Genomic DNA, 21,908 nt, shown 5'->3' on the forward strand with positions numbered 1-21,908 from the left:
TTGTATATATTGTCGAAGAATTTTCTAAACTAGAAAAATCTTTTATGTTTCTCAACTATCTTTTATCTTCTGAAGAATGACAACACGCACTCTACATTGGAGAGGTTGTGGGAGAGGTCGTTACCTTTGAAATCACGTCCTGCATCTCATTTCTTGGATAAAATGTTCCATCATCATAGCGAAATCTATATAACATCTGTTCTGGTTTGAACTGATGTTTATCAGTAACTAAGAACATAGAAATACTATATTAAAATAACGGTACTCTAAAAAGGGGCAGATAAACAGCAAATAAATTTATTAAATATATATTCCCAAATACTAAAACTTTTAGTTTTACAAAAAGCGCTTGCTTTTCTAACACAGCAATACCAATCCAGTATTTTAACAGCAAGATTCGTGATAATATTTAATTAAAAATATTACAATTTCCATATAACGATTTGAGAAATAAATTGACATTTGCAACATTCAGCTAGCATAATATATGTATTTATATATGTACATGAGTATAGAGTATGTATAAAGGTATACACAGTGTGTACATTTATATAAATATATGATTGTGTGTTTTCTGTTTCCTCACAATGCTACAAAGCTGAGCAAAAAGTGCCCTTCAAAGAGCAGATACTCAAAAGTAGTGCATTGTGATTTGATTCTCGGTCTTGCAAATGAATTTTACCACGTATCTGTTTTATCACACTGTGATCAGGCCAAGACCACACATACACCAATCTTGACCATTTATCCTGTGTTTGGACCTCCAGAGTAGCTTAAATCAATTTAGTATCTAACTGATGCCAAAATTGTAACTGTTCTTACATTAAGAATTGCTTTTTTACTTGTCAGTTAATTTTTTTTCTTATTGGAAAACAAGAGTGTTCACTCTTTATTACCATCCTCAAGATAAGACTTTCATATTAATAAAGACTCCTATTCCCAGGACCTGATGCCTTCACTGATGAATTCTACCAAATATTTAAAGAAGAATAAATGCCAATCCTTCTCAGACTCTTCCAAAAATAAAAGATAAACACTTCCAAAACTTATTTTACGAGGCCAGATATGAATACTACAAGAAAAGAAAATTACAGACCAATATCACTGATGAACATGGATGCCAAAATCCTAAACAAAATACTATCAAATCAAGTTCAATAGCACAATAAAATGATCGTATACCATGATCAAGTGGGATTTATCCTCGAGAACTAAGGGTGGTTCAACATATGCAAATGAATAATTATGATGCATCACATTAACAGAATAAAATATAAAAATCATATGATGATCTCAATAGAAGCAGAAAAAGCATTAGTCAAAATTCAACATCCTTTCATAACGAAAGCTCTCAAAAAATTTGGCATAGACAAAATGCACCTCAACATAATAAATATCGTATATGACCAGCTATCAGCTAACATAATACTCAGTGGTCAAAAGCTGAAAGCTTTTTCTCTAGAATAAGACAAAGATGTCTACTTTCTCTACTTCTGTTCAACATAGTACTAGAAGTCCTAGCCAGAGCAATTAGGGGAGAAAAAGAAATAAAAGACATCCATTTGGAAAGAAGCAAAATTGTCTCTATTTGTAGATAGCATGATCTTATATATAGAAAACCATATAACTTCCACCAAAAACTAATTCAGTAAACTTGCAGGATACAAAGTCAACATTAAAATAATCAGTAGTGTCTCCATATACTAACAATGCACTATGGAAAAAAGAAATTTTAAAAATGATTGCATTTAAAATAGAATCAAAAAAATAAGATATAACACTTAGGAATAACACAAGAAGGTGAAAGATCTGTACACTGAAAACTATAAACCATGAAAGAAATAATAAACTATAAACTATGAAAGAAATTAAAGAAAACACAAATAAATGGTAAGAAATCCCATGTTCATGGAAGGGAAGAATTAATATTGTTAAAATGTCCCTGCTACTCAAAGCCATCTACAGATTCAACGTGATTTCTATCAAGATTCCAAAGGCATTTTTCACAGAAATAGAAAAAAAAATCCTACAATCTGTGTAGAAGCACAAAAGACCCACAAAAGCCAAAGCAACATTGAACAAAAGGAACAAAGCTGAAGGCATGACATTACTGACTTCAGACTCTACTACAAAGCCACATGATAAAAACAGCATGGTACTGGATAAAAGCAGACATATAGACCAATGGAACAGAACAGAGATAAGATCCCAGAATAAATTCACGGATTTATGGTCAATTGATCTTCCACAAAGGTGCCAAGAACACACAATGAAGGAAGACAGTCTCTTCAATAAATGATGTTGGGAAAACTGGATATCTACATGCAAAATAATTAAATGGGACCCTTTATCTCACACCACATATAAAAATAAACTCAAAATACACTAAAGATTTAAACATATGATGTAACACTATAAAACTACTGGAAGAAAAGATTAGGGAACAGCTTCTTGACAGTTGTCTTGGCAATAATTTTTTGGAGAGGACCCCAAAAGTACAGGCAACAAAAGCAAAAATAGACAAATAAAAATAGACAAATGCAATTGCATCAAACTAAAAAGTGTATGCACAGCAACTGAAAGCACCAATAAAATTAAAAGGCAATCTATGGAATAGGAAAAATATTTACAAACCATATATTCAATAGGAGGCAAATATTCAAAATATATAAGAAATTAATTCAATGCAATACCAAAAATACAAATAACCCAATTAAAAATGGGTGAAGAACCTAAATAAATACTTCTCAAAAAAAGAAATCAAGATGGCCAACAGGCATATGAAAAGTTGTTCAACATCTCTAATCATGAGGGAAATGCAAATCAAAACTATAATGAGATATAACCTCACACCTCTTACAATGTCTATTATCAAAAAGACAGAAGTGTTGGTGAGGATGTGGACAAAAGGAAACCCGTGTACACTGTTGGTGGAGATGTAAATTCATATAGCCATTTTGGAAAACAGTATGAAAGTTCCTCAAAAAGCTAAAAATAGAACTACCATATGATCCGGCAATTTTACTTCTGGGTGTGTAATTCAAAGGAAATAAAATCAATATGTCAAAGAGATATCTGCACCCCCATGTTCACTGCAGCATTACTCACAACAGCAAGATAAGAAATCAGCCTAAGTTTCCACGGATGGATGAATGGATAGATACAGCAAATATGATATAATGTATTCCATACTTGAAAATTGCTAAGAGAGTAGATCTTAAATGTTCTCACCACAAAAAAGTGATAACTATGTGAAGCGATCAATACACTAATTAGCTTGATTGTGGTGATCATTTCACAATATACACATATTTCAAAACATGTTGTATATCATAAATATTTGTCAACTATACCTCCATAAAGCTTGAGGGAAGGGGAGGGAATCTCCTACTAAATCTCTATGCTTTCTCTTTTTCAGGCTAAGTTGTTTTATACACAGTCTAATAAAAAATGTCTGTTTTAGAAAGTAAAAACCTTAAAGTAAAAGTCAAAGAGTTTATATTTAAATATTTTCTTTACAGGGAATGCAACATTTGCAGAAGAGATAATTTGCTGCAAAGAGCTATATTTTTATGATTAGATGAAAGACTTTGACCTTTATTTTTTGCTAGAAATGTTGAAAGAGGAAAGAAAGTTGTCAGAATTCTCATTAACTACATTTGATGCATCCAGAAGAAAGTCAAAAGACTTGTTAATACACATAAACACACACATACATATATGAAGTTTCAGCCCTTTTACCCCAGCCTGTCCAAACGTTCTACATGGCTTATGACCAAAAATTGTTTTTTAAAAAAACGTAGACAATAAAGCTTTTTGGTATCTTTTCCCCAAGCCAAGTCATACGTAAAAAAGCCTGTATGAAAGAAATATAAAATCAAGAGAAATAATGTGAAACTCTACAACTTGTTTTAAAATCAGAATTTTTTTCTCCTATGCACTCTACCTATTCCCATTTTTAATCCCTTAATAATCATTGAAATAGATTGTCTTGATATTCCAAAACTCAAGAAGTTGAGCCCAAATGTTTTTGCCACAATGAAACAAGTGGTAGTCTAACCTATTCGACAGGGAGAGCTTAGCTGTAAGGCAAATGCTTCTGTCTTCGATAATGAATCTTGGGTTAATCTGCAACTCTTAGCTGTTGCCTTAGAAAAACGCTGAACTGTTCTGCATTCAAATTTGCTCTCCCAATTTATCCAGCATGGAAAATGGGTGTATAAACTACAGTTCGGGTCCTCTAGTGAAGAAAGTCGCTTAATGCAATTTTTTAAATAATTGTGTGAGAGACCCAGGAACATAGTGCAAATGTTTAACAACTGGCTCTCTGGGTGGTGAAGGTGGGGGGAGCAGAGGAGACATTCTGATTTGTAGCATTTGCCCATTTCTGTTGTATAAATATTCCCACTCTGGCCAATTTCAAGCTTCCAACCTAAAGTCACTGAACATGGAGTTAAAGGTGCGGTGGCACTCATTACACAGTACTTCCACTATACAAAGCAATAGATACAAATAACCTCAACAGCATAGATAATAGTAAAACATTGTAAAATAATGAGAAGGTGATACATTTTAAGAATTTTTTACAGGTCCAGCATGGTGGCTCACGCCTGTAATCCCAGCACTTTGGGAAGTTGAGGTGGAAGGAGTGCTTGAGCCCAGGAGTTCAAGACCAACCTGGTCAACATAACAAGACCTCATTTCTACAAATTAAAAAAAAAAAACAAATTAGCTGGGCATGGTGGCATACACCTGTGGTCCCAACTACTCACAAGGCTAAGGTAGGAGGATCGCTTGAGCCCAGGAGGTTGAGGCTACAGTGAGCCATGATCGCACCACTGTACTCTAGCCTGGGCAACAGAGCAAGACCCTGCCCCCCAAACCCCCAAAAGAGTGTTTTACCCTTTTTGCAACATAATTTATGCACTTACATGTTTATATAATTGAGTTAATAATAATTGTGTTTAAAAACTAACCAGCCTACAAAATGTATTTAATTATCAGCTCTCAGGAGCTTGTATGAGCCAACTTCAGCACACCATGGGATATAAGAAATATTAACAAGATATGAGGTCTCTGAATTCTCACATAAGCGTTCCTACTACAAAGAGTAGCACTAGACAAGATGCATATTGTCAGCATACCACAGAGAAAGCATACGCTGCCTCAACCCTAGAGTTCCTGCTATAGCAAGGCTTTGCTGATGGCGAAGTTCTCAATCATTGCAATGTGAATAACAGAAATAAGAGCCAACTTCTTCTTTGCTTGCTCTCTTTAAAACAGATGGTTCATTCAACTTTATTTTAGGAATTCTATTTTCACCAAAATGCAGCTGGAACCACATACTAATGATACTAGCACATTTGGCTCATATCTCTTCATTCTAATAGAATTATTCTATTAACGTGAAATTGCATAATATGTTCTCTCACCCCTAGTTTGTATGTCAACATGAACCAGCAACCTTTATTTCTTAGCAGTTTAAGTCTGTCTTTTTACTCTGTCCATCAAGAAACCCAGCTGCTCTCATACTTCCTTCTAGAAAGGCAGAAATACGCTAGGATAGGATGGGATAAGTCATTTTTGCAGGAAATACTGGGAAGAAAAACTAGCTGGTTTTCCACTGGTTAACACTAGCTACTGTAACAAACAAACCTCCCTAATATAGTGACTTATGTCATAGAAACTAATTTTTCATTGAGGTAAAATCCAATCGGTGGTGGAGGATGAGTGATGGTGCTCTCCTCATGCAGGGTCTAGGGTCTGACAGAGGCTCAGCCATCCTTAATGCATGGCTCCCAGGGTCACCTTGTGTTTTGTGTTTTTTTAATAGCCTGTACACTTCCCTTGTGCATCACTTTTGTGTACATGTCCTTGGCTGCAACTCAATTTCACAGCTTCCCCTTGACCGCAAGGAAAACTAAGAAATGCAATGTATGCACACCCACAAAAAACAAAAGCTAAACCAATTTGGTAAACAACTACTCAATTTCTGCCACTGAGGCACAGTTCCCAGGTCAATATAAGATCTATACGATCCTATTAAAGACAGGGTAATTATTATATATGCTTGTTAGCATTTTATGGTGTCAGTATATAATAGTCATAATGTTATTTTTACTTTTAAGTTTTTAAATGATGCTTTTAGCCTACCAGATGCTAAAAGCAGCCATATAATGCTTTTAGATGTTTTAATGATGCTAATGAAACAAGCACAAAATCATACACAATTTATAAGTATCATCTATTCACTCAAAATATAATTATTCATTCATTCAGCAAATATTTATTGAGCACCTGTATGGGATAGGAATGCCAGGCATTTGCTGTATAATAACAAATAAGGCTCTTGTTCGGATGGTGCTTATATTTTTATTGGAGGCCAGGGAAGGGATAGGGAGATAAAGAGGTAATAAACACAGACACAAGTAAAACAACATAATAATTTCAGAGTGATAAGTACATGAAGAAAGATTTCAAGGTAAAAAAAACACAGGACATTGGAATCACAGGACAGGACGGGCTTCTAAAAGTCAAAGGGTCATGGAAGACATGAGTCATGAATACAAGGATTTTTGTCTTTTCATTCACAGCTGTCTCTACCACTTACAAAGGCTCCTGGCATATATTAGGGATTAATAAATAACTGTTGAATGAGAAGAGCAAAAGCTAAGGTCCTAAATAGGAAGTCATCTTGGAGTGCTGAAGAAAGAGACAGATGGTCAGGGTGGCCACAGTGCAACAAGTTAGGTACAATGCGAGGTGTCAGGCTCTGACAGGAAGTCAGGGGCCCTATCTCATCGGATCTTGTAGGTCATAGTAAGAAGTTTAGGGCATGTAATAGGTCCGAACTTTTCTTTAAGTTTGATTGTAAGCAATTAGATGGTTATAAACAGAAGGATGCTTTGATCATACCCCCATTTTAAAAGGTCTCTTTAGCTGTGACCTGGAGAGTGTACTATGGAACCGGAGAACAAAAGTGGAAGCAAAGGAGGAGATGACGGTGACTAGAAGAAAGGTAAGGATGCTGAAAGGGAGAGAATTCATTGTTCAGGGACTTATTTTGGTGGTAGAGCTCACAGGGCTTGACGGTATGAGGGAGAGAAAGGAATTAAAGATGATTTCTAGCTGGGTGGATGGTGGTACCATCATGTAGGCAACACCCAGTGTGATAAGGAAAGATGGGAAAGATCTGATTTGTTTGCACAGCATCTAAGAAAGGAAATGAACATCAAAATACCATAGCCAAACTCCTATTTATTAATAATTCCCTGGCTTTTTCTCCTCCCCCACAATTTACCATAGAAATTCTTTAAGCCTTTGTCCTGAGTCCCATGAACACTGCTTTCTTGGTTTTTGGTCTGTGTGTGCATTGTCAGTGTTCCCAGGAGTCTAGTACTCCCTTGAAATTATTCCAAATATGTTTCTCACCTTATTTCTATCCTGAGCTTCACCCCAAATTCTCAACCACTTGCTGGCCACTCCCCACTGGCTGTCTGACACAGTCCATAGCAAAGCCTGAATCTTCTCTTTCAACCCTGCTCCTCCTCCTGAATTAGCTGTCTCAGTCATTCAGAGAAGAAGCCTCAGAATACTTTAATCTCTCTCTTCATTCTTCATCACCCACATCCAAAGAGTTATAAAATATGGTATTTTAGCCTCGCCAGCATCTCCCTGTGGGTTTTTTCATGCCCATGGACACAGACCTGCTAAAGCCCTTGTCCCGCCACTCCTGGGTACAGCAGGGCCTCCTGAGGGGCCTGGTGCTCTGCAGTCTTGAACCTCTCCACTTCAGACTCCATGCGGCTGCATCTCATAGCTGTGGACCTGAGTTCTGATCATGGCTCTGCTTAAAAGCATTCATCAGCTCCTGGCCCCCTTCGGAATAAGCTCACATGCCACAGCAGGAGACTTCAGATCTTCTGGAATCCAGACTCTGCTTGCCTTTTTGCCACACCTCCCCTCGCCAGTATGTTCATCCATGGACCCACGTGAGGCTCTGTGCTGGTCCCCAAAGAAGCCACCAGAAACTCACCCGCCACTGTGCCGGAGTGCTGTTATTTCCTCCGGGTGGAATGCCCTTCTGCCCTGTGGTCCCTGGCAGAGTTCTATTCATTCTGCAATGCCCAGCATCACTGTCATGTCCCATCCTCCATGAAGCACTCCTGAATACTCCAATTATTATAGAACTAACCATCCCTTCCTCCACAATCCCACTTCTCTATTTTCTAACACTTGCCTGTATTGAAGCTCTTCGTTTTAAGGTTAACAAATATAGCCCTATAAACCCACACTCCCTGAGACACTGTTCTACGTGTATTAAGTACTGAAAATGTTGTTTAAAACAATAAGCATCCTATGTGGGGAACTGTAAACTAAACTGATGAATGGGATTAAGATACATATGGTGAATACATGTATTAAATAAGTAATTAATAAAGTAATTACCATGGTGAATGATTCCATTTTCTAATAATGCTTGTCCCAAGTGCACGCCTTCCTCAGGTCTGTGAATCTCTCCAATTTCCAACAGCCATGACACAAATTCACTGCAACAGAAAGCCAGTGAAAAAGCTAAATGCTTAATTTTTCCCCGGCAAGTCTTTCTACACCATCCAGTCATGAAGCAACGATGAAAGGAATCTCAAAATATAAAGGAATATTCACAATGCATTTCAACAGATTATTTTTTCACATATGTAAGGCCTACAGCCATTTAAGTTGAACTCTATTCTACAAAACCCATGTCTGTACATTCAGACATTACTAAACTATACTTAGTTTTAAACTATTCAACTTGTTGAGACCTCTAATAAACACAAAGTGAAAATTTTAGAGTAGCTTTAATTAAAAGGTTACCATTAACATAAAGGCAAATGCGGGACTAAAGGATTGCAACAGATCCTAAAGATAGCTAAAGTCAGAACTGAATAGAGTAGTAATAACTTAATATAAAGAGCTAAACTGTCTTTAATGTGGTTCCCAGGCACAGAGAACCAGTGAGTTTAAAGATCCAGGAAGAAAGAACAAAACAAAACCGCACGTACCATGTGGTAGGTAGGATTCTACAGAAATCTTCTCACTGCCTGCCCTTCCACCACACCAAGATTCCCTCCCCTTGGTTTTTCAATTTAATTCTAATCTAGGTATTGCTCTGAAGGGATTTTTGCATGTGTAATTAAAATCCCAAGTCAGCAGACTTTAAAATATGTAAATTATCCCAGTGGGCCTGATTCAGGGAGTGGAACCCCTTGAAGCAGAGTTTTCTCAGGCTAGTGGCATGAGAGGAAGTCAGAGGCATAAAAAGCTTTAGAAGGATTCAATGTGCCACTGCCAGCTCTGAAGATGGAGAGGTCCTGGTACCAAGACATGCAGCCTTCAGAAGCTGAGAGCAACCCTTGGCTGACAGCAAGGAAACAAGGAATTCATTCTTGCGACCTCAAGGAACTGATTCCTGACAACCACCTGAATAAGCTTGGAAGTGAACTTCTCCCCAGAGCCTCAAGATAAGAGCCCCGTCTGGCCAGCACCTTGATTTTGGGGTTGTGAAACCGTAAGCAGAGAACCCACTTGAGCTCTCCTGGACTGCTGACTAGTGTTGTTTTAAGCTGCTAAGTATATGTTCATTTGTTATACAGCGATAGAAAACTAATGTACACCAAAAGACATAGAAAAGTTTTACTACATTGTTTTGAAAATGTAAAATTACTTGGTAAATTCATTATTGTATCTCATCTGTCATCCATAAGGAATACTCCAGCACAGAACCATCCATCAGAATTGTCTACCACACACTGCTGCAGCTGTGAAGGCCACAGTGGATTATAGGTTACATCTGTCACCATCGCAGGGCAGCCCCAGGCATCATAGATAATAAGGATGATGTTTTGTATCACTTAGGAGAGCCTCAACTATGTAGCAATTAAAAAAAAAAAGGTCACGTGGTATCATTAAGAGCACACTAAATACAGAGACATTTTACAAATAAAAAATATTATGTTGCTCATGTTTTAAAAGTCTAACATTTGAACTTTTATATAAACTATTGAATTTGTTGTAGACTGGTTTTCTTTTTTTGGCTAGAGAATCAAAGCTATGGACTGCATCAGGAAATTATTTCTTCATTAATTTCAAAAACAAAAGCAAGAAAAATGGCTAATGTCAAATAATTGAGGGACATAAAATTCTAAAAATGGGTTGTCTAGACTACAAAAATACTTTAAGGCAGACAAAGTTGTTAAATTTTTTTTTATTCTTTTATTAAATAAGAACCATTCAAAACCATTCGTTTTCTATTGCTGCATAACAAATTCAAAAGAAAAATATAAGAAAAGGTGAAACAAAGTGTAGCAGTTAATATCACGTACTTTGCCATAATACAACGGGGACTCAAATCCTGTTTCTGTTTCCACTACTTGCGTGACCATGAGTTCATGAATTTAGCTCTTTAAACCTCAGCTTCTTCATCATTAACACAGAGATAATATTAAGAATGTCGGGCTGGGCAAAGTGGCTCATGCCTATAATCCCAGCATTTTGGGAGGCTGAGGCAGGTGGATCATTTGAGGTCAGGAGTTGGAGACTAGCCTGGCCAATATGGTAAAACACTGCCTCTACTAAAAATAAAAAAATTAGCCAGGTGTGGTGGCATGCACCTGTAATCCCAGCTACTTGGGAGGCTGAGGCAGGAGAATCACTTGAACCTGGGAGGCAGAGTTTGCAGTGAGCTGAGATCGTGCCACTGCACTCCAGCCTGGGTGACAGAGTGAGACTCCATCTCAAACAAACAAACAAACAAACAAACAAACAAAAAAAGAATGTCAATGTCATAGTGCAGCCAAAGGATTAAATGAGATGACAGATGTCAGGAACTCGGCACGGGGCCTGGCACATAGCGAGCTCTACTAACTTAGTGGTTGACAAGTGGGTTGAGATGGTTGTTGTGTAACTAAGGCATAATTCTCTAGTCTGATGGCACTAGATTCCTGAAAATGTCAAATTACAATGAGGGAAAGAGCCAATTTAAATATTGCTATAAATTGGAAATCTTTTTAAGAGTGAGAAGTCAAGAGTAAAGGAACCCAATGAGTGGCTTTATCATTGGGCCTACTCAGGGAATGGGGAAATTCCATCAACACTCTGCTGAAGGACAAGGATCCACTCAGAAATTATCTCAAACTTGTGCTGTAAGCAGCAGTAGTGTACTGTTATGGAAAAGGTCACAGTAACCTAACATTTACTGAGTTTCTCCTACCTATCAGGTGCTCTGGGAGAAGCTACATATAGCATCACAATGAATTTGCACTATTCCTATATGACATAGTGTAAGTGAAGGGTTAGCAAAACCTATTCTTCAATAAGAACAAACTTGACCCTGGGCTAACTTTCTATAATAGCTATGCTCCCCTATACACCTGAAGAAGGTAGGGTGTCAACTGCTAAACTAGGCAGCATTGCAATGGTAAAAATGACCCCTGGTAGCTAATTTGCATACCTATAAAAACCTACTGGGAAGCCATAACTTGAAGTCACTCTCTTGCAAATGGGCATATCCCAGTGAGGACCCTGAAAGTTATGCCCATGGGGTAGGTAAAAGAGATACTGTTGTTTTGCTGCACAGGGCTTCTTTGCCAAGATAAATTCACATCTTCTCTTTCCCTTGCACAAGAGCTACTACCACCTAAGAGGTACCTACAAGCAACAGTATAGCTCACTAGCAGATGTGTAGCCTGGTGGGAGGATCACTCTTAGTGAAGAAGAAAGCCAGATGCTGCTCTGCAGGCAGAGGGTTTCCTGGCCTATAGATTTCTGAGTTGGGGGTTAGGGAGCATATTAGCCCTTTTTCATACTGCTGTAAAGAACTTCCCTGAGACTGGGTGTGTTAGTCCATTCTCACACTATTATAAATAAGTACCCAAGACTGGGTAATTTATAAAGAAAATAAGTTTAATTGATTCACAGTTCTGCATGGCTGGGAAAACTCCAGGAAACTTACAATCACGGCAGAAGGGGATGCAGGCACACCTTACATGGCAGTAGGTGAGAGAAGGCGAGGGAAGGAGGAAGAGCCCCTTATAAAACCATCAGATGGGCCGGGCGCGGTGGCTCACACTTGTAATCCCAGCATTTTGGGACGCCGAGGTGGGCGGATCACGAGGTCAGGAGATCGAGACCACGGTGAAACCCCGTCTCTACTAAAAATACAAAAAATTAGCCGGGCGTGGTGGCGGGCGCCTGTAGTCCCAGCTACTCGGAGAGGCTGAGGCAGGAGAATGGCGTGAACCCGGGAGGTGGAGCTTGCAGTGAGCCGAGATTGCGCCACTGCACTCCAGTCTGGGTGACAGAGCGAGACTCCGTCTCAAAAAAAAAAAAAAAAAAAAAAAAAACCATCAGATGTCATGAGAACTCACTCACCATCATAAGAACAGCATGGTGGAAGCCACCCACATGATCCCATCACTTCTCACTAGTTGCCTCCCCTGACACTTGGGGAATACAATTTGGATTATAACTCAAGATGAGATTTGGGTGGGGACACAGCCAAACCATATGAGGGAGGCAGAGGTAGCCTATGATTATGTTGTGTGTTCCCATCGCTGGTTAAAAAGACATCCTAGTGAGCACTGTAGGTAAACTCTACCATCATCTCCATGTTTTCAGAGCAAATGGAAGCTTAACTATCCCAAATCACACAACAGATTGGTGGTACTACTAGGAACTGAACAGATAAGTTCGATTGCAGTCTAGACTGTAAACTACAACTCCAGTCTACTTTATAAACTTGGGCATTGGTATTCACTAACCATATGAAATTGTTAAGCTCCCTGATCCACAGTTTCTGTATCTTTAAAAAAGTATAATGGTATTTAACTCCTACCTAAGTATGTATTCCAGCACTAGAAATAATGTGTAGGAAGAAGCCAGCAGAGGCTGGCCTAAAAAGAGCTACCTGAAGGCAGCTAACCTTCCTTCTGGCCCTGCACTAATTAAACCAGCCAGGGAATCCCACTTAATGCTGTCCAAAGCAACCAAACAACATTCAGTCACTCTTTTCTACTCTAAAAACCAAAGTGACCTCTCTGCCTATTGCTCGCTGCCTCTCTTCACATGACCCACATTTTCAGACTCTTCACCTACACCCTTTATCCTGAGCCCAGCTGCCTAAATTCTAAATTAACTGGTAGTTCAGACTGTCTCTTATCTTCCCTGTCTTTCTGATTCTGACTTTCAGGCCCATGTGTATACATGTCTGTGCCCAACCAGTCATCCTGTCCCCTGTAGGCAAAACTCCCTGCCTGGCCCCAACCTCCCTTTCTCCCGGGATCATGACATATCAGAAATCTCAGAAGTCATGAATGAATGGACGGATGCCTTAAGTTTCCAGGTCATGATCCTGGCTCTCTGTCCATTCCTTCATCCTGCTACAGCTCAGGAAATGGCAACTGTAAAGAAGTTTTCAAAAGTGCCTAAGGGAATATTTTTAAAGGAAAACTAATTGAAGGAAAGTTAACAGGTGAGATAATGAGAATGTAAAAGAAAGTCATGCACCCAAACTCCCAACCCTACCTTCCAAGAAAGCATTTAGGGAACGTAGTCAGTTTCCTTTTTCTGTCTTTGATCAGATTTCCTTGTCTGCACATCATTTTATAAAGTTTCTCACCCTGTTCAGAGATCATGACCCAGGTATCTTGCTCCATTCCTAATTTTAAACCTATCAAAAATGAGAGAAAGGAGAGGTAACTGAAAATTCTCTTCATTCATTCATTCAGTTACGGCTTCATTAAGCAAGCATTTGTTGCAGGTCTACCATGTGTGGGGGGTTGTGGATACAGAGCTCTGTATAATAGTGCCCTGGTGTTCAAGAAGCTCAGGGGCTAGGGGGACCTGCAAGGCAAGATCCCCAGGGTATATGTCACCTTTGTGCAAATTGTGCCCCAAAGGCATAAAGCTTTACCCAGGGGAGTAGGAAGAGCTGCTGAGTCTCAGCTTCCATTGAGCCCTGGACCAGGCACCCTTGCTCAGGGTTAGATCAGCAGAACTGGACAGAGCAGCCCTAGAGACAGTTCTGGTGGAAAAAAATAATGTGATATAATAGAGGCATACTCAGCCTACCTCACCTCTCCCTGAGAAATGTTAAGAAAGGTTTCACAGAAGGGACCTGTCTTGAATGCACAGGTATGAATGGGAATTTCTAGAGAAAGCACAGCTAACTCATTTGAAGCAACTTGGAGGCCCGGAGCCGTGGGTTTTAAGAGAAAAGATAGGAGATGTGCTGGTAGGATAGCCAAGATCCTCGCTCAACCTGCAGTTTCAATTTATTTCATTCCTTAGGTATTGGGCATGCAGCTAAGTGTTTTAACCAGTGGGAGGAGAAAGGTAGGGTAGTGAAGGAAAGAAAGTTGTGTTGCTTTGGAAACAAAGCTCAGAGGACAGTGTGGGGAACAAACTGAAGAGGGAAAGATTTTAAAAGAGGGACAGTGTCAGGAGAAACCTCAAAAGTTCAAGCAAGTTCAACTCACTGCAAATAAGGGTAGGGCCATAGGGCAAAGAGGATGAAGTTGAGAAATAGGAGGCGCTATTGATAAGATATTGGTTAAATGTGGGCATGGAAGAAAGAGAAGAAATCAGATGCCTTCCGGGCTTCTGATGAGAGTGACTGAATGGAAGCAGGGAGGCGTATTGGGCAAAGGTATCCAAGTAACCAGGAGCCCAGTGGGCACCGAGTATGCCTAGTGTGGACATTCAGATGGGAGTCCAGGACTCAAGTGAAAACATGAGCATGCTCAGGGGAGAGGACAAGGCTGGACATAAAGTTGAACAAATCGGCAGTGTAGAAGTGGAAGTTAATCTGATGGGAACAGATAAGCCAGGCAAGGAATCTAGTTAGAGAAAAACAGCGCCAAGCTAAAATCCTGGGAACATTGGCACTTAATCAGGACTGATGAGGAGCTGTTGCAGAAGAAGGAGAAATACTTGTATTATTTTTAGTCATCTAGCTGCAAAATTTCCTTCCAGGCCTTTATTTTTGACAATGCTGGAGCCATTAACATTTGCCTTTATTCATAAATAATCCCTTAAGAATGGAGTCTAATAAAGATAAATATAAAGATAAAGATCATAAGCAGTTTTAGAGAATGTGCTTTTTCTCTTGTTTGGGGTTTTTATTTTGTTTTGTTTTTTTGTCTTGGGTGCTTAAAGAAAAAAAGGTTCAACTTGATTGAAAGCTTGATTCACCTTTTAACTATTTGTTTGCTATTTGAATTGACTGCTACATTCAACAAAACTTAGAGTCAGTCATGTATTCATAAACTTTGTTTTAAAATTTTCTATTTGGTTCTTCATCCAAGATCAACCAAAGGAGTATTTGAAAATGCTTTGGAAATTCTACAAGTATGTACCATGAATATTTCAATCAAGGTAGCAACTTTGCATATTCTTCAGGGGAAAACATCTGAAGATGGAAGAAAGAGTTCTTTGTGTTCTGAAATTTCATTACCAATGAGGTGTTTTATTCTTGGGTCTCCAGAAGTAATCAACAATGTCATGCTTCTTAATTAAGAAATCAATTGTTAATTAGTAGAAATACAAGCACATTTATTTCTGAGCTGAATTATAGAAATATGCCTTTTTGCAGATAAACTTCACACAAGTGAATATAGCCAGGCCAAATTCCTTTTGCAAATTTTTCCAAAAGCATAAAACAAATTCGAGCTAGGCCTCCTCATATGAACAAACAACTAATTGGGTTACATTATATTATATTCAAAGACCTAACAATTTTTAAAAGTTTGTATAAATCCAAAGTGCTTTAATCTATAATTAGGGAGCTAACATATTGGGTCTAAGAAATTTTAGTGTTGTGTTAAGGATACAGAGAACAACTGGAGGCTTTACAACACTGCATTATGTTACTGAAGCTTGTCACTTACAGAAAAATTTGGTAATGCTGCTTTAGAAATAGCAAGAATAAAAGGAAAAGAAAATTGAAGAAATTTTCTAATTAAAAAAACTATTTAAAAGACACTACCAGCCATAATATAATTATTTTGCTAACTATAGAAGTATTACATAACAATTTTGTAAGTATCAAATAAGTCTTTTAGTATGAGGCTCACGTCACATAGTATTAGGTCGGTGGAGAAGTAATTGCTTTCAGTCAAAACCGCAATAACTTTTGCACCAACCTAATAAATCAAGCGACCATCACATACCTTTCCACTTTCTCATGTTTTCCCATTATCTACTCCTGTGCTAAGTTAGAATCTTCGCAAAGTGTAACAGCGCTCAATTCATACACCCACCTTTCCGCCGTTCTCTTTCTTTCAAAATAGCTTCAAACCATTCATGCTTCTCTTCAGGCGTTTTTGCCATACAAACAAACCATTTATTTTTTGCTGTGTTATGTATCTTCCATCCATTAACAACAATGTGTCCACTGCTATGGAAATCAGCTGTAAATTAATGGGTAAAGGCAAATGAAAAAAATGTAATACACAATATTATTATATCAACACTATCATTCAATACACAAAATTTCCAAAACCACTGAATTGTTCAACATATCTTTGCTTTACATATGTATATTGAAAAATATAAACATTTAAAAATTTTAAGAATGCTTTCATATTGGATGCAGTCAGTTCTCAATAATGGACATTTCTAGCTCAGAGTGTTAATATATTACATGAAATTAAACACTAAAAACTAATTAACACTTATATGCTCTATGCTCAAAAATACTGTCAAAGTTTCTAAAGCAATAAAAGAATAACATGCAAGGTATCTTCTTCTCAAACATTCAAGATGTCTTATTTATTTTATCTTTCTAATATTTCTTTGAAATAGCATTCTAGGCTTCAGAGACAGTCTATGTCCCATGGAATAATTTTCTATTATTTAATGAACTGCACACTAAGGATTAACCAATGGAACACAGTAAGAGTGTAATTACCTAAAACTGCAATAAATGGAAACACACAGACGCCAAAGCGTTATCATCATACATGGTCAAGACATATACTCTTTAAAGCCACTTCATTCCATTTAAGTCACATAAATAGAAACTTATACAAAATTTTTGAAGATAAATTGACATTTAATTGTCTTTTTTGATATCTCACTATAATTTTGGGTAAACTGTCCTGCTGGGTTTGAAAATGTCAACAGCAAACCCTATACAGTAGCTCTCTGGCTAACAGCAGGTAGAGAATAGTGACATAACTTGCAAACGACCTTTACTGGCATGACAGTCCCTGCAAAGCAAAGATCCCAAGATGGAAAAATCTATGACAGAGGCCTGAGTCAGCACCCGTACCAATTAAAGTGACCCTTTTCATGTGTCTCTCCTGAAAGTCATTCAGCAGCAAAGGCCAGTGTTGAGGAGGTAAGCCACAAGAAAGTTAAAGGTGGTTTAGAAAATGACTTTGTGGCACTTTGCTTGTTTTGTTCTTTTTTTTCCTCAGATGATCTATTTTATTAAGTTTTTGAGTAGAAACAGATGTGCTTGGCACTCATTCTCCCAAAATCTGGTTCCCATAGTCTTTTTCATTAGCTCCAAAATCACTACACATTATATAAGGTCAGACTAATAATACCACAAATCCATTATCAAATGATGCTGTTCAGTTGTGGAGTCTTTAAAGCTTCCAGATTACTTTTGAGTCAAAATAGAATGACATTAGACATTAGTCTGTATTTTATATAGGTGCCATAATCCATGAATAATCAAAAATGACTTCTGATAATATAGAGATTTAAACTGGCCGATACTTCCCTCCCAAAAAATTACAAGCAATTTTTAAAAAGATTTTTTGTACTTTTATTACCTTTATGTGTTTAATTCATGTTCCCATCCTACACAAAGTAGGAGAACTTCATAATTCATGTCAGATAAGTATTCATGAGCATTAGTAGGAAAACAAGAATATTACTTCATAATTACAGTGCAATCCCTCCTTAATATCTATAAAAATAACCAACTGAGAAATTATGATAAACTGGTGGGAAAAAATTCAGAAATTCTCAAATTCTACACGTTTAGAACTCTTCCCCCAACCCCTAACCACATGTAACCTAACAAGACCAGAATCACATACAAGCCCAAGCTATTTTTCAGGCTGTCTTCTCTCTGTTCAAGTCAGGCCATGATTAGCTAAGTGAACCTTGCACCTGCAGCTTAAAAGATCTCACATGGCCACTCAAGTTATTATACCTTTAACCATTACTCTGCATAAAGAAAACCACAGTAGCCAAATGCAGCCTAGAGTCATAAACACTGGACTTACTCTAAAATGAACACAGTGTAGCCCTCCCACAGAGCACACGGAACACAAGTTCATGTGCCAAAATCATCCGGGTCTTGCTCCTGCCACTGCACAGGTGTACCCCGGGGCCAGCCATCTCTATAACAGGGGGTTTTCCTTCCTCTCTTTCCTGGATTGAGTCTGGTCACTGGCCTCTTCACACCCTGCTGGCCATCCCTCAAATATTTTTCATCAGGCCACTTCTTAGCTCAAAAGCCACCCATTGGGTGTCTCACCGCTGAATCAAGTCAAAACTACATGTAGACTTTGCTTTAAAGATTCTTCCCAAAACAACTCAACTCTGTCTAACTCGTTCTATTTTCCACTATGTTCTAATGTGTTCCCACCATGCTTTTCTTGTCTGCTGCTTTCCTGGCCGTCCTGTGAATACTTACATATTCCCCAAGCTGAGTTTTTCATCAAGCTACCCCACTCTCCTCTCTGCCTCACAGATTCTTACTCCTCTTGAAAGTGGACCCATCTCCTCCATGAAGCCTGGCTTGACCAATTGAGCCTGTGCATACAAATTTCTTTTGGAAAGCACATAATTCAACTCAGAATCAGATAAGTGAGCATGTGATTGATCACACGTGGCTATTGTTTCAATGTACAGAAACCAAGATCATTAGCTGACTGTAAAATCTACTAATATAGTTTGGGTCTGTGTTCCTGCGCAAATCTCACGTCAAATTGTAATCCCCAAAGCTGGAGGTGAAGCCTGGTGGGAGGAGATTGGGTAATGGGGAAGAATTTCCCCTTTGGTGCTGTTCTCATGATAGTGAGTGAGTTATCGTGAGACCTCGTTGTTTAAAAGTGTAGAGAACCTCCCCCACCCCTCTCTCATGCTCTGGCCAGGACGACATGCCAGCTTCCCCTTCACCTTCCACCATGATTTTAAGTATACTGGGGCCTCCCCAGCCACATGAACTAAACAGCCCACAGAACCGTCATCCAATTAAACCTCTTTTCTTTATAAATTACCCAGTCTCAGGTAGTGATAGCAGTGCAAGAATGGACTAATACATCCACTGTCTCAAATAACAGCTTAATTGCTGCACTAATATTTTAAAAGAACAGCTTGTGTCAAGTAATTTCAAATGAAGAAATAATGTTCCTTTTTAAAGTTTATATGCTAATTTCTATCACACCAATTTTAAAAATCATAAGTAATTTTAAACATATATATATATATATGCACATACATAAACACACATATACAGTTGAATACACATACCACAGGCCTCAAAATGCAGTATACATACTTCATAATAGCATCAAAATTATCAAATATTATACAAAATAAACAATTGCTTCTCATTTTTTCAAAAGATAGTGACATATAAATAGCTTCACAATTTTAATCATAGCATATTGTTCAATATATTCATACTTCAAAATAAAAATTAAACTTATCCCTAAAGAACACCCTCACTAAAGTCATTAAAAAGTCCAACACTGCTTTGTACTTAGTCAGAATTTTGTTTAAAAAATTTAAATGGAAGAATAATTTATTAAATGGCAAATGCAGGAATTTCCAAGTTTCAATGGATCTAAAATATTAATTTTATAGGAAGAATAGATTTTAAATTGCCATTCTTTAAATGTGGAATATCCAAATTCAACAGTCTTTAGTCACTGATTTCTTCCAAAAACAGAAAAATCCAAGGGACAGACCTGAACAAGTCACTAATTACTTCAAGCTATACAGTTTGCAAATTCCTTGCTCTTATTTCAGTACAGTTTCATATAATGAGATGGGATTTTTCCAAAACTGATACACTGTAAATCTCAGTGGATGTGCCAGTATTCTTTCAATAAATTTGCATTTCAATAAGATGGAAAATATCCAAGCATTATAAACAGGCTAAGAAACAGAAGAAATTGCCAGACTATATTATGGAAAACATCAAGAAACTGATGTCTAAATAATGTATTCAATCCTCATCCTGGAGATCAACACTGTGAATGCATCAATTTCTAAGGGAAACTTTAAAACGTATAATTTGTTCATAAATATTTAACATTGAGAAAAATTTTTTGAATAAATCTTTGATTTTTATCAAATAATAGAAGAAAAATTTCCAGCATCCCAAATAGCATATGATATTATTTTCGGCAAAAAAAAAAAAGATTCTAATTGACTTTTCCTTTTAAAAATCTAAAAAGTAGTTCATCCCTTAACCTTTCTGAACTCCCAAATATACTCCCTTAAATTAATAACATTGAAAATGTATTAGAAAAAAAAACTATTATATTCTTATATTCTTTTCAACATTGTTAAGCCATTGTTACTTTGTAATTAAGAACATATTCAATCCAGCTTATGGAACAATACTACAGTTGTGAAAGTAACTGGTTTATCTAGTCAGTCGACTGGTATGCTACAATAAATGCTATTTTTGGTGATAAGGCATGAAGATAAAGATGAGGACTATTGAGATAATACAGGTACTTGATTTAAGTGAAAAAGGATACAAAATTATAAAGTTCACATTTTCAAGCATTTTTAAATCTATGCATGAAAAGGAAAATTGCAGGAAATATTTTGTATATAGTCTTATGTGTTTGTCTTTGTATGACATTATTATCTACTGTTTTTTGCCTTTCTATTTTTCTGCAATGTCCAAAGTTTCTTTAATAAGCACAATTTAATTTTATAAAAATAATGTATTTAACATATTAGAATAGTTTCAAATATTTATATCTAAAGGGAGACCTAAATTCTTTTTAATTGACTTACTTTTAAAGAACACCTTAAGAATAAAAATTTTTCATCTTATCCAATTCATTTTTGACGAATATATTGAAATCTATGGTATGCCCAACACTGAACTACAGACCCCATTTTCTAAAGGTCAACATTCTTGCCCTCTGTCCAACCATAGAAATAAACTAGTGCTTAAGAGAGAATACTAATGATCTGGTACTACTTTCTGAATGGTTTTCCAGGCATGCACTATAAAAATTACCATGAAAATTAATTCTAGGAAGTTCAATAGCTTTCCTACTGTTGCCTTTAAGCTGAATTTTCTTTATAGCATCATGATCAAACTAGTAGTCCCAGAAAGAATGTTCAAAGAATAACTTAGATTCACTGAGAGTTGAAATCTGAAGAATGGTTGAATGGAAATTTGGCCACAAATGCAAAGGTCAACATCTGCCTTGAATATAGGAATTAATTAATAACATAGACAGACTTAAATAAATACATATACAAATTTTTGCACTTTTGCACATCATACCATCATTTAAATTTCTTTCTATACTAAGATATAACTATGATATACACCAAGTCATTAATTATTATGAATAAAATTACAATAATATTATTTATCAAAAGATTTGAGATGTTTACATGTTGGCTGAAAACTTTAGTCTCATCCCAAGTGCAATTATTTTTTCTGCAAGTTTTGAGCTATATCAATGCAATTAGTCATCTGATAGAGCTTCTTCCTTAGAAAACTATTCTATCATACATAGAGTATAGAAAAATACTCAGTATTTTTATAATTCAAATGGAAGAAAAACTTTTCCATTCCATTTTCCATCACAAGTTCTAAGTGCCAGGCCCAGTGTTGCATGCCTGTAGTCCCAGATACTGAGACT

General features: G+C 37.2%; 1 protein-coding gene across 4 annotated transcripts in view; it reads right to left on the reverse strand.

Moving 5' to 3' along the window:
• Positions 1 to 21,908, reverse strand: part of PREX2 (phosphatidylinositol-3,4,5-trisphosphate dependent Rac exchange factor 2) — a 284,434-nt gene that overhangs the window by 166,611 nt on the left and 95,915 nt on the right. For all 4 annotated transcript variants that reach the window (XM_055298134.2, XM_063612655.1, XM_055298135.2 and 1 more), the window contains exons 9-12: positions 16,302 to 16,451; positions 13,567 to 13,711; positions 8,449 to 8,549; positions 125 to 228 (exon numbers count right to left, since the gene is read on the reverse strand). In XM_055298134.2, the coding sequence (XP_055154109.1) occupies positions 125 to 228; positions 8,449 to 8,549; positions 13,567 to 13,711; positions 16,302 to 16,451 (500 nt within the window). The remainder of the gene's footprint in view (positions 1 to 124; positions 229 to 8,448; positions 8,550 to 13,566; positions 13,712 to 16,301; positions 16,452 to 21,908) is intronic.

The sequence above is a fragment of the Symphalangus syndactylus genome, chromosome 11, assembly GCF_028878055.3.
Source record: "Symphalangus syndactylus isolate Jambi chromosome 11, NHGRI_mSymSyn1-v2.1_pri, whole genome shotgun sequence".
In the NCBI taxonomy this organism is placed as follows: Eukaryota; Metazoa; Chordata; class Mammalia; order Primates; family Hylobatidae; genus Symphalangus; species Symphalangus syndactylus.